This window comes from Lissotriton vulgaris, chromosome 2_1, assembly GCF_964263255.1.
Source record: "Lissotriton vulgaris chromosome 2_1, aLisVul1.2, whole genome shotgun sequence".
NCBI classification, from domain to species: Eukaryota; Metazoa; Chordata; class Amphibia; order Caudata; family Salamandridae; genus Lissotriton; species Lissotriton vulgaris.
This window is the reverse complement of record NC_141687.1, coordinates 113070062-113092748: the sequence shown is the minus strand read 5'-3', so window position 1 is coordinate 113092748 and position 22687 is coordinate 113070062. Positions and strand designations below refer to the sequence as shown.

Genomic DNA, 22687 nt, shown 5'->3' with positions numbered 1-22687 from the left:
TTTGGCTAGTAAACATAAGAATAACACTTTGCCTAGGCGCAAATCGTTAGCCAATCCGGACCCTAGAGTTGTGTTACTCCTTTTGGGAGCTTCCTAAGGGGCATATCATCAACACCCGGCGATAATTATCGCTAAGCACACTTACAGCTGGGATGATTATCGCCGGGTATCGCTTGTTTTTTTCGCGGATACAGCGCGCTATCAGCTACGCTTATCTCCAGAGCGATAAAAATACCCGAGTTAGGTGCCAAATGTGCAATTATCGCTGGGATTCCATCGATAATCGCACAACGTTTGGCGCTACTTTGTTGATAGGGCATGGCATACTTAACCATGATATCCACCTTCCATTGGATATCATGGCTAAGTCAAACTAAAATCAGGCGTAAGGAAAGTTGGAGAAATATTGGTTAGCGATATTTCTCCAGTTATTTTCGTCAGGAACGCCCACTTTGCATCTCATTAGAGATGCAAAGGTCGGCACAGTGAAAAAGGGTGCTAACATGCGATTTTGCATGTTAGCACCCTTTTGTTGATAGGGCTATAGTTTTATCGCTGCTTTTTTGGCTTTTAAAGCCAAAAAAGCGGAGATAAAGCCCTTGCTGTTATGCCCCTAAATCCGGCAGTCACAGCCCGACAGTCCTAACCCTATGACTGTGTTATTTGCTCCTTAGGGAAGGTAAATAGTCATAGGTTTGAAGAAATGAGTACATGTACCTTTTTTAACGCTTTTCCAGGTGAAGAAAACATTTTCCCTTCCCCTGCATTAAATACTGGGGTGTTTTAAGCTCTTTCCACTCTGTCTGCACAACAATCACCTTTTTAGGGGGATATTTATACAGGGGGGAAATACTTTGCAACTTTTTGGGTGTTCACCACACGCTTGCAGTTCACTGCCTTGTAGTACTTGAATGGGAACCAATAAACAATACCCAGCAATGGAGTATTATTGCACGGCCAGGCACTGTACTCGAGGCCAAATAAAGCTTGTGTTTTTCACGTAATGGATTTAGTAATATTCTATCACATAAGATGTTTTTGCATATTTTATTTCTTGTTATATTCATCCGGTTATAGCCTCAAAAAGTGAATACTTTTAGAGTGGGGGGTGCTGTCGTCAGTGTTCTGTCAGTGACGTCACAGGGATTGTGAAAAATCCAAGTGTGACACAAGGTGTAGAAAATGAGCCACGCCCATTCAGCTGAAGAACCGTAGGTGAATAGTTTGTCCTCTGTGATGCATTTAGGAACACATTGCCCTAAATAAATTAATAAATCATGGTGTGCAGGAGAGTTCTGCCTGTGACATCAAGCCCGTTTTCCACTGAAAGGACCTCTTCAAACGTCCACTAACTTAACATCGGTCATGCAGCTTTACCGCTAAATCTCTGTAATGCAAAAAAAACAATAAACTGAAATCAAGTGTCAGTGCATTTTCATAATTTCTGCATTACTTTAGTAAAGTTTCTTGGGTTGTTGTTTTGACCGCATTACATAAAATATTTGCTTCCGTCACAGCTCAGAATTACCCAAAAATCTGTGCTTTAGTTAAAGATTTCCTGCTGCTGATACATTTTGAAATATTTGTAACGTTCAGTAACGTTCATTTACAAGTATTTAAATGTTCTTGTATGTTAGAAAATATTTGACGCCCTGCTTCCTGACCCCTCCACCCCCGAAAGATTGCCAGTTGTTGGGGCACATTATGCAGTTCCCTCACTTTGCTTGCAAGGAAAGGAAAGGTAAACGCCCGTAGTCGTTTTCAATAAGCAGCAGTTTCAGAAAACACATTGCTTGAGACTAGCTCTGTCTTTGTACTAAAAAAAAAACTTGATGGCTCCTGACAAGCAGGGGGAAGATATCTGTACACAAGAAAAGTGGCCACATGCCTTCTTATGGAGGCCATTGCTCCTAATTCATCGATTTGGCTGCTGTTGTTCATGAATAATCAATACGGTGATGTCTAACGTCTCATATCTTTGCAGTCATAGGGAATGGGCATGTTCTGGAGAGCCCTAAAGTGCTGGATGATAGCGCCCAGAAGAAGCGTCTCCGCAAAGGCATGGCGCTGTGCGTGTGCTACGCGGCGAGCATCGGCGGCACGGCCACGCTGACGGGGACCGGGCCCAACCTCGTGCTGAAAGGACAGATGAACTCGTAAGTCATCCGCCGTCATTTCATATTGTCCTTCTATTGTTTTTTTAATGATCGAAATGCACCAGTGACCATGGCCCGGCCGTTGAGCCCATTTTATGTCCATTAAACTGTGGAGGATGGACATGCTTCTTAATTCCCAGCAGTTACTAGGTTTCGCCTACACAGCTGCAAGACATATTTGTTTACAATTCGGTAGGCTTACAATCATCCCACAGCATAAAATGAGTTGTTTTCGTTGTCCTTCTCATTTGCAATCTCTCGATTGCTTAGCACCCGTAGGCCTCCCTTCTTTCTCATCCCAGCTCCTCCCTGGAGCCTTTTGCAACTCACCATTTTATTCATGTTATAAGCCATTCTGTATAATTCCTGGATGTACAATATGCTCTCCTACTTTTCACACAGGCACACAGCTTCTTACTTATGGGGCTTTCACCCTATCTGCATCTGTGGTCTCTAATAACGCTTGAGTTACTTACACCCAGAACTATATTACTCTACTTCAGTCTATGTCACACAACTCGACTTTACACCAGCCATGGCCGGTAGTAGGTGTAACTGCAGGGCGGTGACGTAGGGAGGGTGAGGGGCAGGGTGGGGGGTTGTAATGTATGGACTACGGACCTTAACAGGTAAGTAAACATATAAATAAATAAAACGAATTTCGTTGAGTGCACTGCATCACCAAATGCGATGCAGGGCGTAAAACGAAATTTGATTTATTTATGTATATATTTACTTACCTGTTAAGGTCCTTAATCCATGCGTTACAACCCGCCACCCTGCCCCTCCCCCTCCGTACGTCACCGCCCTGCAGTTTCACCTACTACCGGCCGTGGCTGCTTTACACCACTCTACTTTATGTCACTCTACTCTATGCCATTGTACTCTATGCCACTCCACTCTGCGCTACTCTGCACCATTCCAAACTACTCTATGCTACTCCAATCTATGCCACTCTATTCCACTCTCCTATATGCCACTCTCCTCAATGCCACACCACTAACTTTTAACCATGCCGAACATCAGCCACACTGCTGTACAACATGGCTAAAAAACTTTGGCAAAGCCATTGGCTCTCACATAGCGAGACCTATTGGCTTCCTAAATGCTTGTTATCTGATATCTGCTACATTGTGAAAGACCCTGTTGGTTGCTGTATCTACTTCTTCCAGATCTTTCATGACAGCTTTTTTGAAGGCGATCAGTTTTACTGGTAGATTGGCTTCCGGTGGAGTGAAAGTAGATTTTGGTCCTAAAGCAGTGTCTCCATCCTGCTGGTCATTTTGTTTGTCTTTGAAAAAGATTTGTAACTTAAGTCTCCTCATGAATTCTTTCATCTCTTTGCATAATTAGAATTTATCCAATTTTGCCTTTGGTACAAAGCCTAGTCCCTTTTCTAGGACGTTGATCTGTGCCGGTATTGGAATGTGGTTTGTAATGTTGACTACCAGATTAATTTCCTGCTGGTTAAGCCCCCTGTCATGCTCCTTGTTGCCAACCGGATGTGTTCTTCGTGTTGTGGAGCCCAGTGAACATTGTTCCCTCTCCGGTTTCTCCCTCTGTTCTTCCCTTGGCGTAGCCCTAAAAAATGGGGCTGTTCATAAAATGGTAATGCAACGGAGGGTAGTTCCATTGAGGGTAGGCTCCTTGTTGATGTGGGTATATCGGAGGTCCTAAGGGGTGCATGGGGTATGGAGGTGGGCCGTGGTAATGGTCCCATCCCCATTGGCCGTGGAACCAAGGACGTCTGCTGTTGATGCTCCTACCTCGGTATTGTTGGTATTTCCCTTTACTTGAGTCAGATCCACTTGTTCCTGAATCTGATAAATCATTGTAAGTTGTCATTTTGTGACGGTTCTCCTGAGATTTGTAATCATATCTTATGTATGGATAGATCTTCTCATGGCTGAAACGGGTAACCTCTATTTTTATTTCCTGGTACTTGCTCTGTTTCAATCTTACTTCAAAGTCATTGAAAGATTTCTTTAACTCTTCTAGATATTTTTTGAGGGCACTTGGTGTTTCATAGCTCTTTAAACAAACTTCTATTTCTTGAATTTCAATTTTCAGTTCTTGTGCTAATCTGCCAGCTGTCTTAATGATTAGCACAAGCCAATCTCGTGTGCAATGCCAACTTCTTAATGACCAATCCTTTTTAAAAATCTTGTCATGTTGAAAAATGTATGGTTCATTTCTTAATATTAGCCCATTAGGTGCCGCATTGCTTTTAAGATATTCAGTCATGAGGAGACCGTGGAGGGCTGTTTTTATCTGGGTGCGCCTTAGTTGTTCTATTTCGTCCCAGTCATTGTTCGTAGGTATTGGATCTGGTGTATTTAGCCCCTCAAAGTTGTTCAGTGAGGCTATGATGCTGTCTATCTCTTCTTCCGAGAAGGTTAGGCCTGTGTTTTCTGCCATTCTTGTGGTCGGTCTGTTGTAACCTGGTGTGAAAGTTCTGTTTGTGTGATCTGGGTCAAGGGTGCTCTATCAAAGATGAGAGGAGGATGTATAATCTCTCAAGAAAGATGAAGTTTAGATTCAGCGGTGAACCAAACTCCCACAGCTGTACGCTGTCAAGAATAATAAAAAAATCAATGGAGGGAGTGAAGAGGAAAAATGTAGAATCGTCCTCATCTTGATACTGTTATCCAACATAGGGATTCTACCATGTATTATGTGAATATATATGCAACCATGTCTGTGCTGCTATGTTTGTGTTTATTTGAAGTGTTTAGTCATACGTGAAAAATGGTACAAAAGGATCAGAGCTCCTTCTTTCAATTTGTGGGAAGGGCAATGTTTAAAAAAATTGTAAAATACCCCTCAGTATTCAGTGTCATGCTTCATCATTGGGTTCTTCCCGCCGTTCTTGAAACTCCTCCAAAATAAGCCTCAAAACAAACAAATATATGCTTGCTTTTTTAACCGATTCAGTGTTAATCGTTCCAACAGGAAGTGGATCAAAATGAACTCTGATTTAGGTATAATCACCAGCGGCAATCTTTAAAAATCCCAAGGTCTAGTGTTTTTTTCAACCGATTCAGTGTTAATCATTCCAACAGGAAGTGGATCAAAATGAACCCTGTTTTGGGTCCATTCACCGGCGGCCATCTTTAAAATTTCAAGGTCTAGTGTTTCCAGCCACACCTGTTTCCTATAAAGCATGCCTCCTTGCTCTTTAAAATAGCAGGCTCTGGCAAACCTCAGCTAGGTTCCGACGAGCCATGAGAAGGTACTTCCTTTGGTGATCGCGCTCCTTCCAGCATGTAAGAAGGACAATGGCATGTCCTTAAAAAGGCCAAAGAGACCACGCTTGTTTGCTTAAAAATGACCCTGGTGTTAAAACCTTGTTTTTCCTTCTGTTCTTTTAAAATGCCCACAGTGTCTATTTGAAGGCGCCCTGCACCGCTCGTGTGAACTTATGGAGCGATAACGATTACATTCTAAAGTATGTATTATTATGGCCCATCCTTTTGAGAGCATCAATACAATTTTTTAGAAAAAGACACACCATGAGATCACAGTTTAAAAAGGACGAGTACACAGACTTTTGCCAAACATCTCCCATTTTTTTCTTAAGCTCATCATGGTAGTATGAATGCGAGTGCTCAGTTGCTGTGAACATCAATCTGTAACCTTTTGAGACACATTAGGAGTGTACAAATACTTCCTTTATGTATGAATGTGTTGTAACATAAGATGTATCTTGCTAGGAGATACATATGTATGAAAGAATGTTGAATAAATGTAATACTGGGCACTAGAAATCACAAGGAGTGTTCTTTCAGATGATTTATGAGTAGAGGATACTTACCAAATGGTACCATTGCCTACAACAGGGTTGCACACAAGAAATATATCACAAAAACGCTTAAAACGTTCCACGTGATGGTGAAGTGAATAGATAAAGATAAATGATGAAAGCCATGATTTATCCAAAATACTTTTCTTTTCAGGTTCTTAAGATATACAAGTATACTTGTCTACTCCCATAACAGGAAACAAAGGAAAGTGTTTGTGACTATCAGGCATATGTACATTTATTCTATCAACCATTGAGGTGTAACTGGGATCGTTTTTTTGGTCCTGAGAAAGAAAGCTAAGGGGATGGCTTCTGAAACATGTCGACCTTGTAGGAGATGACTCATTATAGTACACCACCTACACCTCTCCACTTTTACTATCCTCAGTCAGGGAAGACAATAAAGTATTTTCGTTCCACTAGCCAGAGAATTTTTAACCATCTCACATTTTCTTTTCACGACCCCACGAACTACACATACTCCCCAATCACTGAATAAAGTGCTCCTGCGTCTACGTAAGTCGTAGCACACCCCGTCCCGTAGAGGGGCGGAAAGACCCCAATGATGAAGCATGACACTGAATCAGGTTTCAGTGAGTGAGGGGTATTTTAAAAAAATTTGAAACATTGCCCTTCCCACAAATTGAGAGAAGGAGCTCTGATCCTTTTGCACCATTTTTCACGTATGACTAAACACTTCAAATAAAAATTGCAGCACACACATGGGTGCATATATATTCACATAATACATGGTAGAATCCCTATGTTGGATAACAGTATCAAGAGGAGGACGGTTCTACCTTTTTCCTCTTCACTCTCCCCTTTGATTTTTTGATAGCAGTTGTAGTGCCACCATGAGTGTGACAAGACAACAAAGCATGACTCCTAGCCTACCATTCCTGGATGACAGAGCAGTTTTCAAACTGTTACATCGACTTTGCAATTTAAAGTAATGACAGTTCAGGCATTCCATTTTAATATATATCGAATTACAGATTTACACGATGACAACTCAGCTGTGCTAACTTCTGAATATGACTACTTTAGTTAGTACTACAAGGTATCAAAAGAATCATTGCATCAAACTTGACTTGATGCTAAATTCCAACTCAATGTAACTTCAGTATATGACAATATAGAAAGTTGCCTCTCTGTTGCCCAAAGTTTTCCAGTAACCGTTTATCGTTGTTGTTCACAATTCAGTCTTTTGCCCTACTTTGGGGTGATGTGAACAGCTCTCAGTAAGGAGCACCAAGGGCCTCCTTTTTGGAAGAGGTGTTATCTCTTCCTGGCAGGAAAGGCTAAATGGGGTGTAAACCCAAAAGGCGAGTTTTACATGTGAAGCCTCTTTGAAGCTTGGAAGGGTAAATGGTAGCTACACATGGGAGGGGCTGCTGTTTTGTTCTGGTAGACAGGTTAGTTCCAGTGGTTGTGTACCTCGCTGGTAGCCACACCTCTAGGGTGGGCTACCAAGCTCAAAGAGCGGGTTCCTGTGGTATTGGTAGGATGTTCCAGACTCTCGTATGGTTTCTCCCATATTTCTCCCCATTCTATGTGGTGTGGCATGTTCTATTGGAATGTGAAATTGTTCATGTTGGATTGGTGAGCTGGGATGGCAGTGACTGTTTGGAATTGCTGGAGCTTGGATACTGTGGCTAGAGTTTCTCTTCTTTACCAATATAGAAGTGGATTTATTTTACTTTTGCCTGCTATCATACTATTACATTGGTGCAGACTGGTTGAACCTGCCTGTTTACACTTTGAGAAACTTTAACATACTCATTCTATGCCTATTTGTATGCTCTGCCAAGATTGATCTTATTCTCAGTATCACAAGGTACTGTTACTAGCATGTAATACTAAGATCTTTCATAACCGTGCTGCATAGACACCCCTCTGCCTATGTTCCATAAGCTCATTGAGCTTCTTGTGGGACCTCTTGTAAGTGACTTTGTTATTTCATCAGATTCTCATTCATCTGTTTTGACTTTTCCTAAAATAGCTATCCATTCATATTTGCAAGATTCACGATTGGAAGTGGAATTTTTTTTCTTTTCTTATGACTTTTGAAAATCTAATGAGTGCCGTTGCTCCAAAGCGCGAGAACGTCTTTGGCACGCCACTCTGGAGTCTCTCAAGGCATCTAATCTGCCTCTTTCCTGTGTGACTGCCTCCAGCATACCACTCCCTGTTCTCCAGGCCTTCCAGTCTTGACTTAGCAGGTGCTAGATGATTCCTTTGACATGTGCCGAAGAGCACTTGCCGCTCCCTGTTCCTGAGGCTCTTGTGTCTTCTGTCAGTGACACTCACCTCAGTACTGGCTGAAGATACTCTCTGGCATGAACTTCTCCTCTCTTTCCATGCAGTTTGGCATTTACTCCTGTGCTGGGTACTCTCCAGTCTTCACGGATAACACTGCCAGTACTCTGGAGGTGCATACTTTCTACGGGTACTTCCTGTTCTCCATGGATTTCCTAACAAACACACTTTCCTTTGACAAAAAATAAGCACTGTGGTTCTTGTAGAATGGCTTGCCTAGTTGTAACATAATTTGCTGAATTACATAACTTCAGCATTACTTTTTTTGATTGATTTTGGGTATGTTATATTAGAATACTATCTGTCTGTATCTATTTGTTATTTGTTTATTTATTTATTTCTCTATTTTCTCTTTCTCTTTTTGTCCACTCTTCTTTTCTTACATATTCTGTTTCATTTTTTTCTCTATTTCATTTCAAAATGCAAAATATGTCTTCTCCATTTTAGTTTCTCTAGGTGAACCTGTTCTTCCTTGGTCCAAACGGAAGAAAGTATTCATAAATTATTTGAAAAAGTATGTGGTTCAAATTTGTCACTAGAAAAGAAAACAATGATGTTAATTCACTGTTTAGGATCAGAGGGACAAGACATTTTTTTAAATGTACCAGATCTTGAGAGAGAACGTTGAGATGATGGAACTACACAATATATGAACGAAATTGAAGTAGTGATAAACAGTTAGACATTCATTTCCTTTCCAAGATATCAATCATATTACATCGCTACTAGTTTGTTAACAGAAAGTAAGAAAAAGAAGAATCTATAGAAGACTTTGACACTGCTTTATGTAAATTAGTATCTTGTAATTTTGGGGATAGCACTGACGAAAGGATAAGACATCAATTCATGTTGGACTGTCAGTGTGAGAAAGTAAGAGAAAGGCTCTGGAATAATAATGATCCAAAACTTAATGAAGTGTAGGGGCTCTTCTCTTCCATACATTTTTTCATCTATACAATCTGTTTCTTCAAAACAGAAGAAAAGTGCACAAATTCTTGTAAACAATGAGCTTGTTTTAGATGTGGTAATCCCAATCATTTGACTAATTCCAAGGATTGCCCCGCCATCAAGGTATTATACAACATTTGTGGGAAAAGGGGCATTTTGCTAAATGCTGCAAGTCCCAAGTAAATATAGAAAAAATATTTGAGGTGAGTTCTGATGAGACAGGTGTTGTGTATCTAAGACTAAGGGGCTGATTCCGATTCGGTAAAGTTCCTTACAAATAGCCATACTGAGCATATTTCCCTTACGAATCGTACACTTAAACGTCCCCATACGTACGATGAAGTACGATTCGGGCCCAAAGCAGATCTCCGTACGAATCGAACAAAAAACCATACGACTTAAAAATCCATACGAATCGCATTCGGAACACGCAATACGCTACGTCCATACGGATCAAAGCAGCATTTTCCGACCCAGCAAGTACGATTCGTCTTGTCAACACTCCGTACGACTCTTTTTCTATGGGAGCTCCAAACATCCGGAAAAGCAGATTTTGACTCGAACCGCGTACGAAACGGACCCCCCCCCCCGGTAAGGTGCATACAACCCATGATTGCAGGGGTCTGGTGCGTACACCTCATGATTGCAGGGGTTCGGTGCGTATGTGATTGTGTGGCTCTCCGTACAAATCGCTCATACGCGACGTTTTCCGTACGAATCGCGTTCTCATTCCCCGGTTCGGATCGTACTTGTTGGGTCGTACAGAATGTTTATGATTCGTACGGTTCACTGTGAGAGTCCATGTCGAATGGATTTTCCCTTGCTTTTTGTATGGTTCGCAACGATTTGGTCGTATATTTTTTAAACTAATCGTACTACGCGATTCAGACGGAATTGTACGAGTTGTACGGAAGGGGCTACGGATTCGATTTGGTCGTACGATTGGTTTACTGAATCGGAATCGGCCCCTAAGTGTGATCATCCCTCTGATATTGTTAACAGTATCACTGTTTCAATGATGATGGATTCTGGTGCCAGGCTTCTCTGGTTTCAGATAAAGACTATGTTCAGTACTAAGTTGATCTGCATGAGCCAGATGTAAATCCATACAGTTACCGTGGGAAGCCGATTGATCTGGTGGAGTATTTTGACACAGAGATATAATTTTGTGGTAATGTGATTTATGGCAAAATATATGTTCCAGTAAAAGGGGACACTGTTTTGAGGTGGCCCCATCAGAAACATTTGGGTATCTACCTTGATCCCAATGCGGATCTTCAGGTGCTGATCATAAAAATCAATACCATTCCAACAATTTTTCTACTAGAATTTCCTAATTTGTTTTCAGAGAAGGTTGTGTGTGTAAAGGGTTCTGCTCATTGCATTAAACTAAGGGGGGGGGGGTAGTAGCCAGTGTTTCTAAAGTAAGAAGCACACCGTTTAGTCTCCGGGAAGCTGTAAAAAAAGAGTTGAATTAGCTACGTAAGGAGTGGCATCTATTGTGTTTGCCACTAAGAGTTCTGGTGAGATCAGACTTTGTGTAGAGCTTAGAAATGTTATTAAGGAAGTTGTTGAGTATACGTTTCCCTTACTTTCTTAATATATCTAAAATTGTCTGTCTATAAAGGGATGCAAAGTTTCTCACCATATTGGATTTAACTCCAAATTATCACCAGGCCCATTTGTGTGAAGACTACAAGGATTTAACTGCTTTCATAACACCTTTCAGTGTATTTCGCTTTAACAAGATGCAGTATGGTCTTTGTTGTGTGGTGTCAGGTTGCCAAAGACTCATGACAGCTATTTTGGGTATGGTTTCCAGAATGAAGTTTTTTCAAGAGGAAGTGTTGATTTTCTCCAAATGCTTTGAGTCGCATCTTGAGAAAGTGAGAGCGTTGTTACGGATTTTTTATTTTACATTAAGATTCAACAAATGCAGGATTTGCCAACCATAAATCACTTACTTGGGTCTTATCATTACAAAAGATGGTATCAGACCCAACACACATCTTTTTAGAACCACCACAGATTTACCTCATCTTACCAGAAAAAAGAAAGTAAAAGTTTTTTTGAGCATAACTGAATTTTTTAGCATGTTTATTCCTAATTTAGCTAGTTGAACATACCCAGTCCATTGTAAACTTAAGATAGGTGTTTAATTCAATTGAGATACTGAATGCCGACAAGAGTTCTCTAATATTAAAGCTAGTCTAACGTCAGCACAGTCTTTAAAAATAATTTTAAAAATTGCTAAATTTGGGTGATATGATTGGATTAAGATGGTGAAGTGTTGGGTGGTGGAATACGGGTTTACTTCAAACACAACTATGGGGATCACTCCATTTGAATGGTTTAAAAAACGCAAGCTATGCTCTAAGGTGTACCTCCTTGGGTAATTACTTACAATGCAAGTAATTCAGAAGAAGAGAAATATGTCAGAAAAGGAAAAACAAAAGAGCTTTGTATATAAGAAGAAAGGAAAAAAATGTATGAACTCCTCAATGCTGTAAAGTCGAGTGATATTACAGTTGGGTACATGGTAAAAATGAAACCACCTAAGAAGATGTGCAAATCTTTTTGTTTTCCTAAACTTTATTAGGTTACCAAAGTTTTTAAGGGGACTGTGAAGTTGGAGGACGGCAGGATATGGAATTTCAACAGGATTGAAATTAATAATACCAACTGAGTTATCATTATGGTATATTTAGTATTTTTCTTTGTTATTTTAGTTAGCAGGTTTTGTTATGTGGGAGGGGGTTATGTGGTATTGTTATGATATTTCATATCACTCGTATGTTTTTTTCCAAATTTCTCCCCATTCTATGTATTTGGTAGGTTCTATTGGAATATGGAGTTATTAATGTTGGATTGGTGAGCTGGGATGTCAGTGACTATTTGGAATTGCCAGAGCTTACAGACTATGGCTGGACTTTACCTATAAAGAAGTTGATTTATTTTACTTCTGCCTGCTCTCTAACTGTCAGAATTCTGCCATTTTTGAAGTGGGTAGAAAATTGTGTTCTGGGATAACTAGATGCCATACTTTGCATGAAGTCGTCATCAGTTGGGAGGGGTCCTAGTAGCCATTGGCTAGTAGTCACGGCACCTATTGGCAGTAAGTTCTTGCATAAAAGTGGCATCCCAGGCACCGAGCTCCAGACAGAAAAAGTGATTTCAAGAGAGAGGTTGACTTCCTATTACAGCTGTAGGGTCCCAAAGCAGAAGAAGTCTTTCTTGGCAGTTGGTAGCGACAATTGCCTGCTTGAAAGCCACTGACCACCAAAGTGTAGCCTGGGAGATCGAATCACGACACGCACAGCTGTACCCAAGCCTCCTATACCCAGGAGAAAAATCAGACTGCAGTTTGGTCACCTAAGATGGACACTAGTCTCAGATAAAGGGAACTGCTGGTTTTGCTATAACTGGAGGTCAGTAGACCAGTGGCAACTGTGTTTTGGCATGACTTCAACCGGAATTTGAGGGAAAGCTTCCCCTGTGGCCAAAGTTCACCCACCAGGACCGTGAACTGGGAAGTAGACCCAAGAAGATAACCGTCACCCAATATGCATTCTCACTATCCTTCAGCATATTCAGTATCCTGTATCCCTTGCATCAGGGTCACTCTATTGATGTGCATGGAGGTTCACCCACAGTACCTGTCACAGGGCTGGAGACTACTTTGACTGCCTGATACATGTCCTGACAAGACCCATTACCACCTGTGGCTCGCTTCCTGCCAGAGTTGGTCACCCAAAGTGAGACTGAGTAGCCGAACACAACTTTATAAAAGTTTTCAGAGTAACTCCTAACCGCAGAAGTTGCCAATGCAAGTTTGCAGTTAGAGTGAAAAGCAATGTGGTTAATAATTTATATCACTGTAACCCTCCAGTGGGTTTTGTTTGTTTTAGTGTCTAAACATTCATAAAAATAAGATCTGTGTTTATATGTTGGTCTCGGATTTCCTTTGTGCTGTGTTTCTTTCTTATTTAACTGTTTTGGTACTTCTAAATGTTTTGCACTTGTTCTTTTGTTAAAGTGTGACTCCTCGAAGCCACTGCTACCCATGGTTGAGCTAAGGTTTTACAAAGAGCATAACTGGACCCAAGATGGATTTGTGAGTTTATTACACATTGAGGTTGCTCAACCACAACATTATAATAAACTGCTTTCCTTACAAATGGCCTACCTTAATATACATTTAAGAACGTATGGGACCTCTGACTTGGAGTGTAGTAGCACCTGTGAGTACTGCACTTAGAATGAAACTTTCCATGAACATAAAGCGTTATGTCCGAACAAGTTATCTTAAAAACCTTGATTTCACTTTCTCACCTCCACACTATTCATTGCTTAATATAGAGTCCACAGGCTTTCAGCTTCAAAGCACTATAAACATCAGGTGTCATGAATTCAAAACTGAACGGTACTCATCCCTAGTTGCTTTTTCATGATAAAAGATGAGTATCCTTCTAGAACTTGTACTTGTTACCTAAAGCTCATACCCAGATGTGTTCAAGTGGAGAAGTCGTGGCACCAGTACATGCAGTAGCACAGCAAGGATGCCATATGCCCTGCTGCAAGCAAGGAAAAATGCTCCTTTGAATGCTATTTGTTCAATGGGCCCCTCAGGGATCTGGTCCCGAGGCATAGCACCTGCTGCACCAATGGTACCTTCACCCTTGAGTGAGCACTCTCATTTATGGAGCTTACTGCACAGAATATTCTAAGAATCATGTCAGAAGTGAATAGTGTGACAGAACCGGAGGACTTAAGGGAATATTTACAATGAAATGGCACCGCGCAGCGCCGCAAGCAATTTCCCTGCAATGAGCTGCATCATTTAGTTAAAATGCAGGGATGCGCCATAGTTACAGGAATACGCTGCACCCCTGTGCTTTACCCTGCGCCAGCACTGAAACAGCAGGTATTCGACAAAGTAGGCACCCTTGCACCACGGTGCAAGGGTGCCTGTCTTGCAGGGATGATTGTGTTTGTGCAGGAAGGGACATCAAATTATCATTAACTGCGTTTTACTCCTTCTGTATGTGCTGCACAATGCAACACTCAGAAAGAGCAAAAACTGAGGAGAAATCAAAGTATTTTTCCTCGTAGCACCACTTTAATGCCGCTCCTTGACAGGTGTGAGTTTTTGGTGCTGCCTCAGATTTACCAATCCTTGTAAATTTGGGACAGTGTCAAAAAGCCATGGGTGTTGTATGGGAACACCCACAGCAACACCCATCACATGCACCTTTAAATGCAAAATACTGCGTTAAAGAGGACCATATTTACAAGACTGTGTAAAGCCACGCAAAGTGGCTTTGTGTGGCCTTGTAAATATGGACCTGCACACAGCACCATTGGAGCATTAAAAATACTTACGTTCCATTGTCGCTAAGGGCTTGTAAATATGCCCCTTAGCTCGCATACACAAGCTATTACTTACACTAACATTGGGACTACGAACTGCAGCTCAGCAAGATCTCAGCTCCAGGATGTCTGCTGCCAAGCTAAAATCTGCACGCAACAAAGAACATGCGGGAACTGTTATGATTGGCAGTCTTTGCATTTTCTCTTTCAGGCTAGGTACACAAGCTTCTGTCAAATTGCAAACCAGGATAGGACATAGGGAAGTTACTCTTTCTGTACCTTGATTTCTGATAGGACATAAGAGCGTATGAGTGACACATGTGAGAGAAGGAAAGTAGTGTGTTGGAGCCTCAGGGTAGTGCATTGTCTCTTTCCAGTGTAGGGTGTTAGACCTGTCATGCATGTTGTAGTTACCCCCAATTTTTTGCTTTCAGATCTCCTTTTTGGCTGACATCATTTTTGCTGTCATTGGGACTCTGCACACTTTACCACTTTTGGCCAGTGCTGAAATGCTTGTGATCTTTCCCTCAAACATGGTAGCATTGGCTTATACCCAAGTGGCATTTTTAATTTACATATAGGTCCCTGGTAAAGTGCACTACATCTGCCCAGGGCTTGTGAATTAATTGCTACTAATTGTGCCAACCACTTAAGTAGCATTTAAACATGTGTCAGGCGTGCCTTTCCAGAGTCTGTATGTGTAGTTAACCTGCCATGTTGACCTGGCAAAGTAAACCTTTTTCCAGGCCCCAAAGATATATAGGTCACCCTTAGGGTAGGCCCTGTACAGCCCAGAGGGCAGGGTGCAATATATTTAAAGAGTAGGAGATGTACTAATAGGTTTTACATGTCCTGGTAGTGAAAAACTCTTACATACATTTTTCAGTACGGCAAGGCCTATCTCTCCAAAATGGATACCAGTGAATTTGGCTATTATATTTTATAAGTGTAATTTCTAAATGGGAAGGGATAACCAGTTCATGTTTAGAGTCTCTAGAATCACAATTTCAAATCCTACAGCCTCGACAATCTGGCTAGACTCCGCATCACAGTCTTTCAGCTTTTTGAAATTCACGCATTTCCCCAACTGCGCACCAAATCCCCGATGCTAGAGTTTGCTTCACAAGCCCCGTTGACGGGATTCTCAATGACGATGCAGGCTCTCACATCACAGCCTTTCTGCATTTTGGAACTGACAAATCACATTGGCTGCATGACGCATCTTTGACACGGATCCTTGCAAACCAAGATTTAAGGTACTTTGTTCAGTTGGCCTAACTTGGACCCTTTGGGAAAGCCATGCTCCATCACAGTTGGCCTGAACTTATAACTTTGTCCTGGTCCGGCACCAGCAGATGTCCACAGTTGTCACTTTGTGCTCTTTGGAGCGTTTTGACCTAAACCCTTCAAACTGAATGTGAAAGGCTGGCTCAGTATGCGGTGTGCACTTATGTAAGTGGACACCCTGCACTGATCCAGACAAGGCTTATGATGATTTTAGTGGTCTTAGACAAACTTAGCAAGCTCTCTAAGTGGAAAATATGGCAGGGAGCCTTCAGGCTTATGTGTCAGTTATTTTAAAGTTGCACCATTTTCCAAATATATACAATCAAATTGTTTCATATTAAGTCCATATTGAAGAGATGATTGAAATTCCTTCTTTAGTGCTTTTATTTCTCTTTATATTTATGCCACAGCCACTGCGTTTCGTTCTGCGAACAGAACTTCTTCAAGGCATTCGTAAATTTCTCGAAGTGAATATATAATATAGCGCTTTGAGGCAATAGTTTTCCTCTTTGAGATAAATATTAATGTTGTACTTCTATATCTTGCACGAAGATCTTGACGTCTTAAGGCAAGAATCAGTAGGTATGATGTTATGATATAATAATCAATTGAAATTCTCCAGTCCGTATCTTATATCGGACCCAATGCACACCTTACCTTGCCAACAATTTGATTGATATATTTGGAAAGTGGTACAACTTTATTATAATTGAAACACAAGATTGGCCCTGATGGAAAGGGCGGTGCCCTTGGACAGAGGACATTTTTGAAGTTGGCACACAGAATTACCTTGTGTTTCGTAAAATAGTGGTATATCTCCTGAGGTTGGTGCCTATCATAGGCAAGTTAGTCCACTGTCCAGTTCATGTGTTTATCAGCCTTCAGACTTAGTCCAGAAGGACTGTAAAGCAGCTAGCTTGACCACAACATAATCTTATAGGTATCAAATAAGTGAAAAAGAACCACACAGTGTATTTATAAAAATATTTTATTTATTATAAGACACTCACTAGCACATGCAGATATCTCCTAGCCTGAGATATACACAATGCACCCAATACTTTTCAATAGAAACAGGTAAGTAGCACAGAATATACTGGGGTCCCCAGGGGGAGACCAAACCATATACTAAAATTGTGGTATGGAAACCACGACTAGAATCCAGACGGTTATCAGAAGTAGAAGTGCCGGGGACCCAAGGAACCACCCAAGGTGAGTTTCTAGGAGCCCCACAGAGGTTGTGTGCAGAGAAGGAACACAACTGCGTTCATGGTACAAATCAATGTGTAAGTCGCAACTGCAATTTTAAAGAAAGAGGTCCCTTCCCAGTGGACCCTGAAGAAACCCTTTGGAAGACAAAAAGTTGGAGAGCCGCCCCACCTGTGGATACCTTAGGAACCAGGTTACCTGCACCAGGGAAGTTGGCAGCATAGGTGTGAAGTGGCGTCGGAAACTGCAGTTGAACGCAATGGAGGACTTCAGAAGATACCACTGCTGGGGAAGGTGAAAGTGTCCAATAGAACCAAAAGGTGGATTCAGGATTTGAAGAGCCTGCAAGCAGAGGGGACAGAGTCTATGTCACTCAGTAGTGACCAGGAGGCACAGAAGACGAATGCCCACCAATGTCTCGTGTTGCAGGAGTGCTGACGGTGACCTTGAAACTGCAGCAGTGTGGACTAGGCAATGCTTTGGTAAACCAGGAGCGGTATATGAGCTGTCCCAGGTCAGATGTCAAGAGTTGAAGGCTCGGTGTCCGGCAGGAGCACCAACAAGCCTTGGAACTGCAGCCAAAGAGGAAGTTGAAGAAGGTGCAATGTCAGGACCAGCAAGGTTCAGGAGACTCACAACAAGCAGGGGAGTCAGGGCAGGCCCGAGCAATCAGGGGAGCCCAAAAGAATTCAAAGGTGACCGTCAAGAGGACCCACAGGCTGGAGGCACTGGAGTCGCAGAGGACTTTGAGCAGGTCACCAAAGATGGAGGCCCACAGTGCAAGTGATGCAGTGAGGACAAAGATCCTGGTCACTGGAGATGCTTGATGCTGGGGCTACTTGGAGCCCAAAGATCTTGGTGGAAAGAAGCCAACAAGCCTTTGCAACTGCAAGTCAATGCGGTGCACAGCGGTTCGGTTCCTGCGGCTCCAAAAAGGAATACCGGCCTCAAACTTGGTGAGAGGACACGGCAGGCCTCAAGGGATTTGAAGAACCACAACCTGTGTTGCTGAGCCTTTCGGAGTCCATGGGAGCCTAGGTTCAGCAGACTGGTCTGCTGTTGCAGTTGCTGTGCCTGCAGATGCAGAGAAGTGACTCCTTCACTTCAAGGCAGATTCCTTCAGGTGTCTTGGATGCCCACAGGGTAACCTGCCTAAGCTTGCTGGTTGACAAGTAGAGAGCTTGGGTAGTTCTCCCACTTTCAGCAGGGGGGACACATGTGTGACCTGTCAGCCTTATGGTGGTCTTCCCACCAACATTTTTCCTTCCTCCTCCATTTTTTCTGATTTTGTCTTTGCTGGCATTAGGACTCTGCAAACATTACCACTGTTAACCAGTGCTAAAGTGCATGTGCTCACTCCATAAAACATTTTAATATTGGCTAATCCCCATTCGGCACCCTCATTGTATTTATAGGTCCCAAGTAAAGTGGTCCTACATGTACCCAGGGCCTACAAGTGGGCCTGCAGCACTGATTGGGCCACCCACTTAAGGAGCCCTTTAAACATATCTCAGGTCTACCATTGCAGAACCTGTATTGGCAGTTTTATACTGCTTTGAACAGGCAAAATAAAGGAATCACTTTTTGAGGACGGGACAAGCACTGAATGGTTTTAAAATCTCTGGCACTTACCCCTGAAGAAAGGCTCTGGTAGCCTGAAATGCATTGGGTTTTTAATAAACACTGCCTTGGACGAATCATGCATTATTACGTGTTTTTGTAAGAGGTCCGGATGGGCACAACATGAACATGAGAAGCTTTTGAAAATGGCATAATATTCCTATGTGTGGATTGAACTAGAACTAAGTTACAAAAGAATGTTTGAAATGGAGTACATGGAATACACGGAGTTAAGCGGTTGAAGAAATAAGCAGGAGCTAAATTCGCGCATTCAGCAGTGCACCTGGAATTGGGGTGTCATACCGCCCCATATTATGGATATGTTCTAAGACGTGTCATTGGGGCAAGGCATTTTTCCAGTGTGCACGCACTTTTGGAGGATGAATGGATAAATATGGATAAACTTTGGATGAAAAACGGTGTGCATCCCAAAACTCAAATGGATTTCTCAAAATAAAGATTTGCCAGGCACAACAACCTCTTTTAAATTCATTTTAGTCACCTCTACGGTATACCCTGGACAGCTCAGAGGGCAGGGTGCAATATATTTAAAAAGTAGGGCATGTACTTTTAAGTTTTACATGCCGTGGTAGTGGAAAACTCTTAAATTCGTTTTTCACTACTGCAAGGCCTATCGCTTCAATAGGACAACATTGGAATTGGCCTATTACATTTTATAGGTGTAATATCCAATTGGAAAGGGATAATTAGTTAATATTCGGTGTCTCTGGAATCATAATTTAAAATCCTAACTAATGGTGAAGTAGGATTTTAAATTGCAATTCTATAAATGCCATTTTTAGGAAGTTGACATTTTCTTGCCTTAGCCTTTCAGTGCCTGTAGCCTATCTCTGGTCACATGACTGGGTTTAGCTGACAGTTGAGCTTTGTGTATTCTCCCTAGCCAGCCTCACACAATAGGGAGCTTAGATATGCCTGGATGGGTCATCACTGGCAGAATGAGAGGGATGAGCTGGGCACAGCCCCACTTACACCTGAAAAGGCTGCATCCTGTCTCCAAACAAAGGCTGCATACACCCTGGAGTCAGTCTAGAACTGGGGAAGGAAAGATGCCTGGCGACTTCAAAGGGAAACCTCTAGAAGCTTATTGCAGCCACCTTGTATAGCTTAGTAAATCTAGAGTAACTCAAGGCAGCTCAAGTCACTGCTTTGCATTACTCTCAGTTGAGTAGGCTTTCTATGGGCAGAGCATAGGTGTTTCCACGCATCCACACATGGGTTTTGGCTCATTTCTAGATTCACTGAGAATAGTAGACCTGGGAATGTGTCTAAATGATATGCCATCTCAACAGAGGTGTAACAAGGAAAAATATCCTTTATTTATTCTCGTTATTTCCTCTTTTCACGTGTGCTGTATACTGCACCACGCATAGAAAGAAGAAGAAAATTCTTCTGAGAATTGTTCTTGTGTGGGAAGGTGCCTCTCTCTTTACAAAAAGAAACCTTCCTGTAACGCAAGCACTTTTGCACCATGGTGAAAGAGTGCATGTGCTGGCGCACAGCAGCCCAGAGAAAGAGGAAGAATGAACCATAATTCAATAGCTACTGTGTATTCCTGCTCTGTCTACTCGAAGCAGTGCAGCAATAAGTGTCACCTGAAAGTGGATCAAATTGGTTATTTACCCTTCTCGAGTTATATATCCCTTCCTCTTTTCTCTGACCTCCTATTTAATTTTGAACATTAATTGTATTCAAATTTACTTTTAAATTTAGGATTCATAAAGTATTTAGAGTATGCAATTAAAACTTAAAAGTGCAAAATATATACTGTATGCAGATTGCTGAAGATTTTTTACTGTCATAACGATGGGCTGATAACGGCGAGAATGGCAGGTCCCACGGAAGTTCTATGGAAGATGTTAGTGGCAGTGCTGTCAACACCATGAAGTCCTACCTTTCCCCAAACTCTTTGTACTTCCTATAATAACCCTGACTGCTGAAATGAGCACTGCCAAGTTGACTAAATACTCACATTTTTACCAGGGGGCTACAAAAGAGATTTTGAAATTCAAAATCATAGCTTTCAAGTAAGGGGAAAAAACTCTACAACTTTAGACTTTTTTTACATGGACATTGCTCAGACATAGGGTTAGCACTGACGTGTAGACTAAGAAAACTATAAAAGTCACAGGAGCAGATTTACATGCCCCTTGCGCCACGTTTGCGTCACTTTTCCCCATGTTAAAAATGATGCAAAAGTGGCTCAAGGGCCTTGTAAATATGGCCGCCAGTTTCCCCTTGCACGTGCTTGTTAGTATTGAAGACCCTATTTTTTTTGTAAAACTATTCATACCATAGGTGTATGCATCCAGCCTTCATGAATCTTCCATTTATTGAACAAAGCTGTTCCCAAATGTACGACGGCCTTGCACGATTGGATAGGGCTAAAACAAGAGGATGGTGCTAAAAACGATGCACTCGGTCCAAATCACAAATCTATTGCACAAATAAGGTAATAGCAGGAGTAAATGTGTTTTCCTTGTGGAGTGGCGCGGCATTACTAACATACTTAATAGGAGTGGTAGTGAACGGGGTTCTTCGCGAGGTAAAGTGTTATCCCAATAAAAGAAAAGAAAAAAGGTTGGAAGTGGGGATAGACTTTTGTGCATGACCCCCTCTATGCAGAGGTATACCATGCACCTGTTACATTTCTATATGCATTAAGGCTATACATTTGAGTACCGTCTAATTGTCAGACTCCCAGGAGTACTCCTGGAATTGTCAGGGTATTTCTCACATCAATTTACTCCTAATGTAAATTGAACTTTACAGCAGTACATTGCTTTCTTTTTCCATGCAGGGTTGGTAACTCTAGCCTCCTTTCACTGTAATATGGGTCATAGCTCTCTCTAAACCTTATACAATGATTGATGAATTATTTATAAATTGCAATTTAGATCGCTTTATGGTTTCTTGATGATAAACCTAAATAAGACCAGGAATGCAGAGATACGTGAGACACATGAACCTCAAAAGACTCGAGCAGGAAAGCTGTGAATGCTTCCCTGTGTATCGTGTAATTGGGAATTTGTCTTAAAACAAGGGGAGCTCTGGAAGAATGATAATGAAATCTGCGACCTCCAGAACAAAGCATCTGGGAATCTACAGCACCAATCGGCCAGTTGATGTAACTATCACCCCTGTGCTCCTTTTAATGCACATCCCAATGTGCCCTCCAGCACAGGATTCTTACTGTACCCCAGGGTGTCTGCGTATGTGTTGCTCTTCTTGCATGGGCAGCCTGGTTGTCTGTATATCTATAGATATGTCTCTATGGCTACTCATTGATGTGAGTGTAGGGTATGCATATGTCTATTTGTCTGGTTGCATGGTGCTTCTGTAGTTCTTGGTTAGTGTGAACAGGTAACTGTGGGTGCATTTTTGTGGATATGTCAGATGTACATGTGAAAATGTGAATAGAGTACTGTATGCTCCGATTCATGTTATATACATACTTACATGCTTTTCACAATCAATGTTAAAATGTTTTCTTATTGCAGGCTCTTTCCCGAAAATGGTGATGTTATAAACTTTGCTTCCTGGTTTATGTTTGCCTTCCCCAACATGATGATGATGCTGACACTAGCCTGGCTGTGGCTCCAATTTTCTTTCTTGGGATTTAAGTAAGTATATCTTCTAGGGATTGCAACATCTGACTCCAGCCGTGTCAGGCTCGTGTCTTCTTTGCTATGATGCTTGACTGGCGTGTTTGTTTTCAGATATTTAGAATGGAGTGGGATTGTGCAAGCCTGACATCTTCTGCCCACAGATAGCTTTGGTCTACCCCATACCTCTCACAAAATCAACATTTAGTGCTCCAGGGAAGTGAGTATGGAGTTATGGTAGTCCTGTGCATACATTTATAATCCAGATTCATTAGTAACAATTAATACTTTGGATATCTGGGACCAGAATTGGAGACCCACCTGTAGGCCCCCCTCTGCACCTGCTCCTC

At 41.8% G+C, this 22687-nt stretch overlaps 1 protein-coding gene across 1 annotated transcript in view; it reads left to right on the top strand.

Annotated features, from left to right (window-relative positions):
- Positions 1 to 22687, top strand: part of LOC147729658 (Na(+)/citrate cotransporter-like) — a 214026-nt gene that overhangs the window by 142600 nt on the left and 48739 nt on the right. Inside the window, exons 5-6 of the mRNA XM_086954544.1 lie at positions 1985 to 2156; positions 22233 to 22355. Of these exons, the coding sequence (XP_086810670.1) occupies positions 1985 to 2156; positions 22233 to 22355 (295 nt within the window). The remainder of the gene's footprint in view (positions 1 to 1984; positions 2157 to 22232; positions 22356 to 22687) is intronic.